The sequence below is a fragment of the Talpa europaea genome, assembly GCF_964194135.1.
Source record: "Talpa europaea genome assembly, chromosome: 7".
NCBI lineage: Eukaryota > Metazoa > Chordata > Mammalia > Eulipotyphla > Talpidae > Talpa > Talpa europaea.
This window is the reverse complement of record NC_140074.1, coordinates 114644445-114658298: the sequence shown is the minus strand read 5'-3', so window position 1 is coordinate 114658298 and position 13854 is coordinate 114644445. Positions and strand designations below refer to the sequence as shown.

At 43.9% G+C, this 13854-nt stretch overlaps 1 protein-coding gene across 1 annotated transcript in view; it reads right to left on the bottom strand.

Moving 5' to 3' along the window:
* Positions 1-987: 987 nt before the first annotated feature.
* The window catches only part of CA10 (carbonic anhydrase 10), a gene marked incomplete at both ends in the record, with an annotated part of 448833 nt that continues 435966 nt past the window's right edge, over positions 988-13854 (bottom strand). Inside the window, 3 exons of the mRNA XM_084237378.1 lie at positions 988-1010; positions 2629-2803; positions 4386-4540. Coding sequence (XP_084093504.1) covers positions 988-1010; positions 2629-2803; positions 4386-4540 — 353 coding nt within the window. The remainder of the gene's footprint in view (positions 1011-2628; positions 2804-4385; positions 4541-13854) is intronic.

Sequence of the window (13854 nt, the reverse complement as noted above, 5' to 3'; positions counted from 1 at the left end):
ATTCCTGATTGCCACAAACTCAGTAAAAACTGGCTGCAAATGAACCAAACATGTAGGTGAAGGAACAAGTGAAATCAAAGAATGCAGTTGCATGGGGTCAGGGCTTAGTCTGTAAGGAAGGAGAACAGACCAAAGCCAGAAAAAGGAAATTAACTTGTTAAACACATTTATTGAGCTGTTAACAATAACCAAACACAATGTATGACCTTTGGAAAACAAGAAACAGCAAATGGATCAATTCTGATCTTGGCAAATCCTACTACAGATATGTGACAAAGAGGGGAAATATTTCCATTTCTTTATAGTTTGTGGTGATATATATATACAATGTGTAAGTTTTCAATGTCTGTCTCTTTTTTCTTTTAAATTGTTGAGTAAACAGAAGAATCATAATCTAGAAATAAGTGTCCTGGGCCAACTTTGTCCTGGTCCACCTGTCTTCAGCACCCTCAGAGGATCCTAGGACACTATCCAAGATTACTTGATGCAAAGATCAAAGTCCACTTGATGCTGTTGGAGCTGTGCTTTCTCCTCTCTCTCTTTTGGAAGAATTTTGTATGTACAAAGGCTGAGAAGTCTCATTGGATAGATTTATTAGTTCAGGAAAACAGTATCAAAATTGTAATCAGGTTAACTGGTTATTTTCTTCTAAGACCTCTTATGAATGAAACTTTTGTTTCTGCAACTTGACTTCCCATCTTGGAGGTGGTGTGAGCGTGTGTTTGTAGGAATGTTTGCATGTGTGTGCATGTGTGTGTATGTGTGTGCTTGTGCACGCACGCACATGCATGTGTGTGTGTGTGTGTGTGTGTAAGAGATGTGTTCTTTTGCCATGGTTTTGTAGACACTTTTCATGAAGAAAGGGTCAATCCAAAGAGAGAATGAGGCTTGAGGGGAGGAAGGAGAGAGAAGAAGGGGACATTCTAGGTTATGTCAATTCACAGTTGTAGCATTTCACTGAGGTGGGATTCTTCTTGGCTTAGTTCCTTACTTGAGGAGCCATTCGTTTACTGGAAAGAGAGAGAGAAATACACACAAACAATATAAAACAAGGTGTAATTGGATTAATTTGTTCACAGTTTGGGGAGTTACCCCAAAAGGGAAGGGACAGGGCTCTAAAGGCTTGCTTACATGTATCCCAACCATCCTTCCTCACAGAACTCTAGCATCTACTTTCGTCACTAGTCACATATGGTGACCATAAATTTAAATTAAATAAAATTAAAATTTGGTTGCATCATCATACTAGCCAGATGTCAAATGTCTGATAGCTCCATAAGTTTAGTAGCTATTGTCTTGGTCAACAAGGATATAGAACATTTTCATAGTTGTAGGAACTATGAATGGATGGCATAGCTCTATGCTGGGGTAGACAAACAGTCCACAGACCAAATCAGCATGCTGTCTATTTTTGTAAATAAAGTTTTATTGGGATACAGTCAGATCCATTCATTCACATCTGTCAGGGCTGCTTTCACATGGCAACATCAGAGTATGTCAGGGACTTTATGGCTGACAAAGCCTAAAATATTTACTACCTGGCCCTTTACAGAAAAAGTCTGCTGACCTCTGCTCTAGACTCAATGGTATGGGGTCATATCTGTCTTCCTTATCACAGTGTCCCTGTTACCTAGCTAAGTGCCTGGCACATAGTAGGTATACTATAATTAGGTGCTGAATAAACAGAAGGATCAGTGAATGAATGGGGTATTTATAAATTGATTTGTTTGGTGGCCCTTCCTGGAAGGGGACAGGAAATCTCTGTGTACATCTGAGACAAACAAGAAAGAAGGAGATGTGGGAAGTAGCAGGGATGATTGGGGGCCAAGGGGCAATGGTGGTGGCTGCTTCGTAAAAGCTGCCTGTAGAATCACAGCCCCCATATTTGGGCAGCATGTTGCCGCTATAAAGCATGTCTCCATGCTGCGTGCACATTTGCTCTTCAGAATAAGCTGCCATGGAAGAAGCCAGGTCAAGAAGGGTGTGTGATTTGGCTGGGTTTGCATGCTTGTTAGTGACTGAAGCAGACCCAGAAACGCCAGTGGCCCAACTCCCAGTCAAGGGTATGCCCACCATACTGCCAGCACCATCTCTCTTTCCATGTGGAGGGTTTGCCCCAGGCAGTGTGCAGAAGGGAAGAGAGAGGGCTGTGTGGACTAGTGTATTACACTAGGCGGAAGTCATCTGAAATGTCACCTTTAGTAGGAATAATAGTCATTTCTAAGGGCACAGAACTAGAAAGAGATCCCAATGGTGTCCAGAGTATTTGTTCACCTACTAGGGGAAAGGAGGCCCATTGTGGATGTAACTAAAGGCTCTAATGCTTCCAGTCCTGTTTTAACAGATAACCATGGGGAAGTCTGCCTCTCTGAGCACTTCTGTAAATCGTGATAGTAAGGCTGCCTTGCCTGACCCAGGGAGATTGAAAGGGTCTGTCTGTCTGTCTTGTCTCTCTTTGATATGCAGGCCTCACCAACAGAAGAGCACCATGCACTGGAAGGTGGTGGTTCTCCTGTCCTTTGCAATCACAGTTCTTATAAGGGAGATAACACCAGGGTGTAAGAACAGATCTAAGCAGATAGACTGACTTCCGGCCAAGCCCACTTCCCTCTGAACCACTGCACTGACCTCTATACTGAAGCTTCTGGGCTCGGTTGTTTGGACAGTCCTTCCCCTGTAAACTGAAGTTGATGTTGGTGCGGATGCAGCGGTTGTTGAGTGGCTGGACAGGCCTGAAGTTGTCGCTCATGCTCAGGAAGATCTGAGATGGCTGATTCTGGCTGAGCAGGCGTAAGGAATGCATCTGAGGAGAGAGAGAGCTGTGAGATACCCCACCCTTTTAAACGCACTAGGGAAGAAGTAAACGTAGACCATGTAGACCAGGGTCAAGTCAGATCATGCTGGTTGTCTGGGAAAGGGCACATGTGCCCCTTGGAGACCCTGGTTTGTGGGTTCGGTTGTGTTAGAGGCCCGCTAGTGCCTCCATGCATGGAATGAGTCTTGGTTCTAGCCCACTAGCTTGTGTATGCCTCTAAAGGAGTCAATTATTCTCTCTTATCCTCAGATATGCCATCTGTCCAAGGAGGAAATCCAGCCAGGTGTTCTCCAGGGTCTCTTCTTTCTTGCATACCCCATGGTTCAATAATTCCCAATGATTCATGGTATTCCCCCATATGGGTATTATCTAAACTATGGCGATCTGTCCAAGGGTCAGTGCTAGCTATGTGGATTAATTCAATTCCTTTTCTGTGAATATCAAGACCAGTATCTGGATGACATGCCCAGGACTGTGTGCAGGGGAAGAGTCTCTAGCAGGAGAGCAGAATGAAAGAGAGGTGCAGTAGGAAGCAGCAAAGAATAGAGAGAGAAAGCTAAGGTTCTGGTTCCAGTGAATTCCTGGCATTAATTTCTGATCTTAAATTTCATAAGTTGTCCCCAGTGTCTTTTGAATCAATCCTTTTTCTAAGTTTAAGTTATTGGGAGGGGGTTTCTTGTCACCAAAAGAATCCCAATCAGTACAGACAGAATCAGGGGGCTCAAATTATTCACATTGTCTTGGACTGTGAGTACACATCCTATCAGGGAGATTGGATTCTGCTCCTTTGCTCTTCTTTCCTTTGAGTGTTTATAGATTCTCGCAGTTACAGAATGTCTGAGTTAGAACAGACTCATGTAATTTACCTGCCTCATTATAAAGAGGAGCATTCATTTCACAGGAGTAAGGTGAGAGGTCTAGGTGTGCATAACAAGCCATCAGCAAAGCTGATATCAATAGTTAGATATGGTTCTCATCCAGTTCTGAGGAATCCTAATCTGAGCTGCTTCAAAAAAAGATCCGTATTCAAATATGTTTGTGAAATGCTGAATAGCATATTGCTGCTTCTCTGAGCACATGGATTATGATTTTTTAAAAAAGATTTATTTATTTTTATACAAGAACTGGGGTACAGGCCAGATGCGCGGGAGGGTGAGAGGATTCACCAGAGACAGAGTGGGGAACAGAACAGGTAGACTGACGAAATACACTGCTGAGGGGAGCAGTGGGCGAGACAGGAGAGGTCTGCTCGCCATGTGGGTTGCTCCGAGGATGGCGGGGATCGAACTGGCACTGCAGAGGCTGCAGACAGCTTCACAGCTCTGTGCTCAACCACCTGTGCCACCAGGGGAGGCCCTGTATTATGATTTTAAAGACCCTGAGGAGGTTACCAATAATGATATTTATTTAATTTTTTTAAATTGTTTTTTTCCCAAGTATATTTGGCTATAACATTCATTTTACACATTTGCTTTTTAACACTCTAGCTATAGAACACACTGTGGAACTAACCCTGTGCTCTTTTCTACATCCTCTTTCCCAGTAGCTAAAAGACTACAGAGATGCTCACCTGCATCCTGGTGATATAGACAGGCTTGTTCATTATTATCCAACTTGCTGTTTCATAGCAGGGTGGGATTGTCATGGACCCATCATAAGTAATGAAACTAGATGTCTCTGGATATAGTTCCTCTATATTAAGTCCCTGTAGTAAATATGCATCATCTAGAGAAGAAAATAGTAATGAAAGATTAGGTTTCTTGAGAAAGTGCTGATATTGTTGCTGATTTTTTTTTTGGTTAGATTCCAGAAGGCTGTACTTGTTAGGATAAGCTGCAGTAACAAAAAGCCTCTTCAAATCTCAATCATTTAGACAACAAAGGATTACTTCTTGCTCACATGTCCATTCTAGCTTGGTCAAGAGTTTCCTTCTTGACACTGTTGCCCCCTCTTTGGGACCCAGACTCTTTTTTTTTTTTTAAATTTTTTTCTTTTTCTCTTTTCACATTCCCCATGCAATTGCACCCCACCTTATTTTGACCCCATTCCCTCCTTCCCCCCCCCCATAGTGTGTCTCTGGTTTATAGTTGTTTGTTGATTTTGATTTTTTCTATAGTTATTTTTTTTCCTGGTCCCTTATTTAGGTTTTCTAGATTCCTGCTATGAGTGAGACCATCCGGTATTTTTCTTTTTCTTTCTGGCTTTTTTCGCTGAGCATGATCTCTTCCAGCTCCATCCATGTTGCTGCAAATTGCATGTGTTTATCTTTTTTGATTGCTGAGTAATATTCCATGCTGTATATGTACCACATCTTCTTGGTCCAGTCATCTATTTTTGGGCATTTGGGTTGTTTCCAAAGCTTAGTATTGTAAATAGTGCTGCTATAAACATAGGGGTGCAGGTGCTCTTTGGAATGAATGTTTTTGTAGAGGGACCCAGACTCTTACAGCAGCCTTCTCTGGACCTATATGTCCCCCAACAATAGGGAGAAAAGCAAGCATGATCAAGCTTGGATTGGTTCTCAAAGTTCCCATTCTGGAAGCAGCACATGTCACTTCAATTCACAGTTTGGTAGCCTAAGAAGTCACTTAGTCAAGGATGTGAGGAAGTATGTTCCTCCTTAAGGACAGGGCACTAAAAGATGGTGAACAGACATGAGCTCTTACACAGGGCAAAAGGAAGAAACAAGTCCTTGGATATGCTCCTGAGACTTGAACCCATAACACGATCATAGTGAAATCATAATGAAATGCACAACTAAAGGCTTCAGGCCCTATTGAAATGTTGTCTGATTGCCATTCTTATTTATTAACATTGCTTAATTAAAATAATAAGAAAATACTTTTGGAAAGAAAAGTGAATCAGTCCACATCCCACCATGAGACTCAACAGTTGGGCTTAATGACTGATTTCATTTTATTCACACTCACATTTTTTGTTATTAAATGTATTTTTCTAATTATAAAAGTGATATAAGTGCGTATCAGCTTATATAGAAAGAGAGCAAGAGAAAAAAAAATAATGACCCTGATCATGTATAAATATTTTAGTTTATTTGTTTATGATTTTTAAAAATTCATTGTATTGGTTGTATGTTTATAAAATTTTGATGTACTGGAGTTCTCAAATATCAGTAAATTTCAATGAACTTCTCTCCTTCTTACCCTGTGATTCTTTCCTCCCTACCTTCTGCACACAATCGCTCTTTTCTTGGCTTTTGAACTGCCATAAATAGTATTTCTATTTATTTTTTTTTGCCATTCCTTCTCAGGTTCTCCTGCTGGCTCCGACTTTCCACCTGCTTTTTCCATTGTTGGCTTTTCTGGAGGATGAGTCCAAGGTTCCCTTTCCCCTTACGATCTCTACAACCATTGTAGGGTCACCCATCTATCTTCAGGGCTTCCACTGTCCTCTGTTCCCATGATCCCAGATCCATGTCTCCAGCCTGCATCTCTGGTTTGCCGTGAGTGTGCACCTCTCTGGTCGATCCACAAGCCCCAGAGAGCACATGGCAAGGACCAGCATCCCCATGCCTGCTGGCAGTGGGGTGAGACTGGCTTCTCCAGTCCTTCTGTATTCATGAATGTTCTCTCATCCATGTGTTCAATTCCTAACTGTGGTGGTTGGTGAAATCTCTCAGTTGGTACTATGCACATAGAATGGTGAAAAATGGGCTTTCACATATAGCTAGAATCTCTGACATGGTGAATCTCTGACATGGCATCTCTGACATGGCGACTCTCTGACATGGCAGATAATAATATCCTTATTTATAAGGAAGTTAAGATCAGAGAGGTGGAGTAACCAGGTCAAGGCCACAGAGCTAGCTGATTGCAGAGTAAGAACTGAAGCCCAGCTGTCCTCACCTGTATACTAAGGTCAGTCATTCAACAAAAGTTCACTAAGTATCTCTTTGTGCTGGGCAAAGAGTTAGGCTGTGGGGATAGAACAGTGAACAAGATGGTGCAGTGCAGCCCTCATTCTAGTTGCAGACACAACAAATGGCAAAATGGATGTGTACATGCTAATATTAGGTGGTGACAAGTGCATGCTGGGCCAGTCTGTACCTACCTACTGATTCGGATCATTAATGCTGCTAGTCTATTTTCCTGTGCAAACCCACCCCCCTCCCTCCTCTGTTCCATCAGAAATTGTTCAAATTTCTTTGATAAGGAAGCTCTATCTTTGCTAAGGGAAACTGGGTTTTAGCTCTTCTTCACTTGTCAATTGTATTAAGAACAAATCAACCAAGCCACTGGTTTGGAATGATGTCCATTAAACCACTGTTGTCTGCTCCCTACTCACCTGCCCCTTCTGGCCTATGACTGCCCTGATGGTGTGACTGAACCCCTCCAGGTCCTAGTCCATAAAATGCCATGAGAGAGAGATTAGTCAGGTTGGGTTTGGAGATCCACCCAAAGGAGGAAGGATTTGCTCTCATTTTCCTCATAAATGTTTCTGCTTTTCCATCAAAACACGGGGGAATCAGGACAAGCCGAAGAGAAACGGAGTGAGTGGAAAGTGACTGGAAGAGCCTGCCTCCTGGGCTGTGCGGTCAACAGTCCACAGCACACCCTGAGGGGAGGGACCTTCTGCTGATAGAATAAGCTTATGCTGAGCAGTCACCATGTGGCTTTAGCTGTTTCTCAAGGCTTTAAGATGTGTCAAGCGCTAAGTTGGTGCAGGCGAGCTGGGCATACATAAGTGAATGTGGCAAGGAGCCGTACAGACTGGGATGTCTCTGTGTACTGAGCACATGGAGAGGCTGTCAGTTCTTCCTGGGGGTGGGGCTCAGGAGAGGATTAATGGTGGTCGTGGCTGAGCTACATCTTCAATGATAGGAGGTAATCAGTGTGTGGCTGGAAGGGTGGCTGTCAAGGGTGGTGTGGACAGCCACACCAGACACAGCTGAGGAAACAGAGAGCAGTGCATATTGGGGGCAGCTGGATTGTGGGTAAGAAGCAGGGGAGGGGACCATGAGAAATAAGGCTGATGGCATCAGCCCAGGCCACACCCCGAGGTCCTTCTCCGGCTGCTAGAAGCTGGGGCTGCCTCCTATAGGCAGTGCAGTTGCTGGAGGGTCTTGAGCAGGGGAGTAGCCAGATCGGATGGGCACTTAATGATGCTTGCTCTGATGGTGGTCTGGCCTGAAGACGAACATATTGAATGAGCGAAGGCAGCACTTGGCCCGTCTTTATTAAAGGTCAATGTGATTTGTTTAACCAAGCTTGCACATGGAGCGTGCTGAGTGCTCTAGCGTGCTGCTATTAGTGTATTTTATTTTGCTCAGGGAGGTGAGTCGGGAAGGAAAGAGGCGGTAGAATGAAGGGCGTTCCAGGCATGATTGAAGTAAAGGAAAAGAGCATTTATGTTTCTCTGAAACTTTAAGCAGCTTCTGGTGGATCCACATTTGAGGAACGGGTTGGTGGGTGGTGCTGGTGGTGGGGGGCAGGCTAGGAGCAGGAGGCCAAAGGTCACATTCATGGGTCGTGGACTAACCCACACAGCAGGGTACCATGGTGTTTCCCAGACTCTGGGGGCTGATGCCTAGGACTCCCCCTGTTATGGTCCTGTCCTGAGATTCGCTTGGTCCATATCCCCTGCAACAGACAGCAGAGAATGCAGGACGCTCTGCCTTCCCTCCAACCCCCACACTACTCTTTCCAGGAATTTTGTTAATACACTGCCCTTGTGCCCTTTTTGTTTCCTCACACTACAGAATTGTGGAGACTCTGTGTGAAGAGTGTGCAGTTTGGAGTCAGACCCCAGGGTGATTGCTGACATGGAGGTCAGGGCCTTGGACATGCAGGTAATCATCGAACCCCCATTTCCACACCTGTAGTATGCGGGTGGCTGGAGGAGGCAGTGGAATGAATGTGTATCACCCCCAGATTCATGTTTGAAGCCCTAACCCCAGCTCCCCAGGTGCTGATATTAGGAAGTGGGACTTGTCCTCATAAGTCACCCCTTTGTCTCAAAGACAGCCATCAAATCAGTGTTCTATCTTTTAGGGGTTGGAATTTCAGAGCTGCGGGTTACCTTTTCTTCCCATGAGGATTTGCTTGGTGTGTTTTGCAGCACAGAGGGAATGGGGCCCAAGCAAAGAATTATGGTGACTTGGGCACTTTTCAGCTTCAGAGACAAGGAGCACTGACTGGGAGGGGTTCTCCATGGCTGACCAAGCCAGCAATGGATTATCACCCACAGACAATAGAAGCCCGCTGTTTTGTGTACTTCAGTATTTAGTTTCTGGGTGTTGTAGCAGAAAGGAGCCTAGAACGAGTGCACTGGAGGTGGATGCTGCTCTCCAAACTCTCACAGCTACTCAGGAGTCAGGAGGACAAAGATCTATCCACAGGACATCAGTTGTTTAGGAATAGACAGGGGCAAATTTGGGGTGAAGCGCAGGGGCTCATGGGTTATCATGCATGCCTCTACTGGTTTTAAGGATATTTATTGAGGGGAAGTGATGGCGGAAATTCAAATAATTTTTCATGTAGTTTTATGGAGTGTTTCTCCCCCTCTCATTTATTTCTCTTTCTCTGCTCCCCCCACCCCCCTATGGCATGCAGTCTATGGAGAGCAAAGCACCGGCTTCAAGCATGAGTCTTAATTCAACTCTACGTTTTAATTGTGACTTTACCAATAAGTTGCTCTTCCTTATCTGTGGGTCCCAAGTAATTCTGGATAATTGCTAAAGTTATCTTCAGGTTAAAAAAAAATCTATAGACCCCAGAAAATGCCCCTCAATACGAATAATCTTATGTAGTCACATGTATCCTAAGTAACTCAACTTTTTGCTATGAGAGTGTTGCAATTTTTATATGTTGGCTCTATCTTTGTGGATAGTATCTCTATCTTTTAGGATAATCAGTAGGTATAGAGCACTTACACGCAATTTATAATCTTTTATTCTTTCACATACCGTAGAAGTCGACAGCTACTTTTGATTTCATGACAACCGCATGCTGAGTGTGTGATTTATCTTACATCGAGTACTTAGTCATAGACACAAAGCCCAAGTTGAAATCTTTCCTGCCTTCATTCCTCCATCTCTCTTTCCTTCCTCCTTTTTAAATAGACTACCATGAAATTTCTAGGACCACAGAGTGGGGCCATCTTGCCCTCAGTCTCACTTTCCACAGCAGCCTCTGATAAATGGATCACGCTTACTTATGTGGACCACTGATGAGATTTAACAGCGCCTGGCTTCCTGCTTATGAAGTTCCCATTCAAAGAGAACGATGCCAATGAGAAAAAGGAACGCAGTTCCAGGGATCAATACTGAGCTTGCTTCTGATCAATATGGAACTATTTGGCAATTTTCTCATATGGAATGACATTTCCTCCTGTAATCTGAGGCAAATTCAACTGAAATGAAAAAAGGCAATCACTGAAGAATAAAGGCATATGATTTTTTGTTTTACACAAACAATAAATGAAAAAAAGGACCCCCGAGAATTGGATTCACGGAGGTGAACCGCTGCTTTTCTGTTCCCTCCTGACTTGAGTTACTACTTCGATTGCATCTCGGGAAGTGTGTGCTGCATTTTGCATTCTGTGAAAATATTTCCAAAGCCATTCCTTTGAAATGAAAGTACAAGTTCAATTAAGCATAGAGAGAGGCACCGGGAGCAATACGCTTAAACTCCCTGGTGATATTTCATCACATTTAATGCGGTGTCCCCCTGAGGAGCGCGCACATGGAACACATCCAAGGCCCTGCGAAGTGGAGGGGAGCTCCAGGGTGGTCCAGCCCGTGTGCACCTTCATCCTCCAGCCGCGGTGGGCGTGGGCTCCTAAGCCAAGTTATGAAAAGGCAAGACCGAAGATGATATGTCTAAGGGGTTCATGCCATCTGTCAAAACACCATGTTTAAAGGCTCTCCTCCATCTGCCTTTAATTGTGTGCCTTTCTTTCCTCAGAGGAAATCTATTAAGACAATAGCCAGACCCTTAAGTTTGGAATCTGAGCTGCTGGATTCTTCTTGGACTGAAATTTGCCATTCTATTTACTACCTATGAGACAGGAAGAGTACGTGACTTTGAAATAGGATGAAGCTACCAAAGTGATGTGCTGTCCTAGGACACTGGAGAAAGTGTTCATTTATATGTAATGTTCTAATTACCACCGCCTCTTATCCTTTTAAGACGGCTCTTTCCACTTCATTAGTCACTGGCTTCACCATTTGAAAATATCATTAACTATCTTTTTAAAAATAATGCTAGCTCAATGAAATCAGGTGGATGCTAAAATGATAAAACGTTGCCTTTGATGTAACCGGGGTGCTGTGCCTGCTAATTAAGTAAGACAAGGCAAATGGAGGAATATTGGCATGGACCCAATACAGTAGATTAAAAAATTAAAGTACTCCGAGTAAATTACTGATATCTCCTCTAGAATATTCATCCCCCAAGTCCATTTTTCAATGTCATGATTTCAGTCTTGACTATTGAAGGGGAATTTAACTTTAATAAAATGGGTTTTCTTTAGGAGACTTTCTAAATTCAGCCTGAAATTAATTCAGGCTAGTCTTTTCCATTGTTGCTCTGCGTTAGTGAAAGTGTTTTAGAAGATTCGTTCAGATATATGAAATCTAAGCTTCCAAGGAAAGTAGTAGAACCTCCCTAGGCCATTACCATCAACTGTGGGGGCTGGGCTTCATTTAAAGGGAGCAAACTCCAGTGCCTGTGTGCCCTGAACTGTGTTTACTTTGAATGTAGCTTCTATTTGCCACTATAGTAACCTGCCTCCCACCCATAGGAAGATGGGTTTGACCACCATGTATCTAAGGACTATACAGGAATACCCATTGCCTTAGTTTATACCCATCATTGTCTAGGAAATTGACTTAGCATCTTAATCCTCATCCTGATACTCTCAATATCATCATCAAATAGCCTAATTTTACTGATGAAGCTATTATCTCAGAGACGTTAAGAAATGTACCTGAAGTCACACAGCAAAGGAAGTGGCAGAGCCAGGAGCCTCGGCCTGCTTAGTTTCTTCTCTCTTCACAAGAACACCTGGCTTCCCATGAGACAGCGGGCTTCACCGGCATAGCATCTGGCTTCCAAAATTCCTAGTCCTTTTGGCAACACTCTTCTTCCCTCCTTTGATGGATTCCCTGGCATTGCTTTTTCTTAACTGGCCCAGGACACTGGTCCTGCCCAATTCCTTTCCCCCTCCTTTATCTATTCTAGGCTCAAACCAAGGGGATGGGCTGTATCTGACCTGCTGCCATTTGGGGTGATTTCACCCCCTGCTTTCATGCCTGTGCCCTCCTTTCTCACCGAGCTGAAGAGAGACATACATGAGCCTCTTCCAGGGTGAGATTTAAAAGAAATGACTTGCAGTCCTAAGTTCTGAGGCTTTGGGCTACTCTTTCCAAAATGAAGACACATCCCTCCTTTCTCCCCTATTTATTGTCATCCCTATGATTTCACCCAGGTTTAAATACCATCTGAACCCCAGATGGCATAGCTTCAGTTTTCTCTCCTGCAATTGGGACTATATAGCCAACTGTCTACTCTCCACCTCTTCGTAGATGGCCAACAGCTTGAGCGTTACAAATACGCTTTGTCTGCAGTCTTCCCCATCTTAGTTGATGGCTATATCTTCCTACTCATTGCTCAGGCTAAAAATCTTACAGTCATCCTTGACTCCTCTATTTCTCATATCACACTTCTGAGCTATCAAGAAATCTCTTGACTCTTCCTTTAAAATACACCCAATCACTTCTCACCACCTCCTCTACATTTATCTGCTCATGACTGACTTGTTCTCATCCTCTGGGTTGATGCAATCACCTCTCAACTTTTACCCTTGCTCTTCTATAGTCATCTCAGCTAAGCCCCAGAGTGTTTTTTTTTTTTTTTTCAGCAGATCATGACACTCTCTGTTCATAGTCTCACTGTTACTTCCCATGATGATGGCCTCCAAGGGAAAGCCCCTTGGGGAAGGCTGACCCCCTCTAGAACCAATCTCCATGCCTTCTCTGGTACTGTCTGCCCCCTAATGGCAAACCATAGTGCCACTGTGTTCCTCTGAATGCCTTTGATTTCTATGGGTCGTCTTATGCCAGGGGTAGGCAGGAGCGGGAGAGTTTAGGAGGGTAGAAGTCTGAACTTTTCAAAGTGCCCACAAGTTCTGTGATTAGTTCAAATCCCCTTTAAGTGGAAACAAGTGCAAATAGCAGAGTTGTCTCTTCAAACTGAACCAAAGTGGGAATTAATAGGACATGCTGAAAAATTTCATGTAATGTGAATATATCAACATTACAATTAGCTTTGGGATATCAGAGCTAAGCTTTGCTTGCTCCTGAGGGAAGACATATTATAGGAAGGTCAGAGCATACAGAAGTCCCTGGGAGGACTAACGTTTGCAGTCTTGCTGTCTTATCTCCCACACTATGAAAGAGTTGGTTAATGTTTAGGGGAAGTTTACTCCCTCCCCACCCCACCTCCATGGCAGGATTTGGATGCTGGAGTTGGCCAAGGCACTTGTTTGGTCAGTGGAAATGGACAAAAGTGACAGTGGGAATTTCAAGCCTGGCAATTAAGTGATATCTACATTTCTGGTTTCTACCATGGGAAGCACTTGCCCTGGGCAGCTACCTGATCCTAGAAAAATGAGCCAAGCTGCCTGAGCTGACTTGCGCACTTGTAGCCACTCCCGACAGACTCGTAGATGGAACAGTGAAAAACCAGTGCTTATCACTGGACTCTGGTTGGTTTTGCAGAAGTTGCTGACTTAACAACACTTGCTAGATGTGTGCCCTTGATGGATGACTTCCTCATCTGTAAACTGGGTTGACGATCACACCCACGCTGAGGCTGGGTACAGTCATACGAGGCTACAGTTAGGTGCATAGGTGGCGGTGACATTCAGGCTTGAGTAAATACACTCTGATGTCAGCATCATAGTGAAATTGCCTAATGGCATGTTTTGCAGAATGCCTCTCCATCATGAAGGGACATGTGACTGCACTTTGTGAGCACAAGGAAGGGTGCTGCACGGGAAGCTCTTAGCACAGAGCT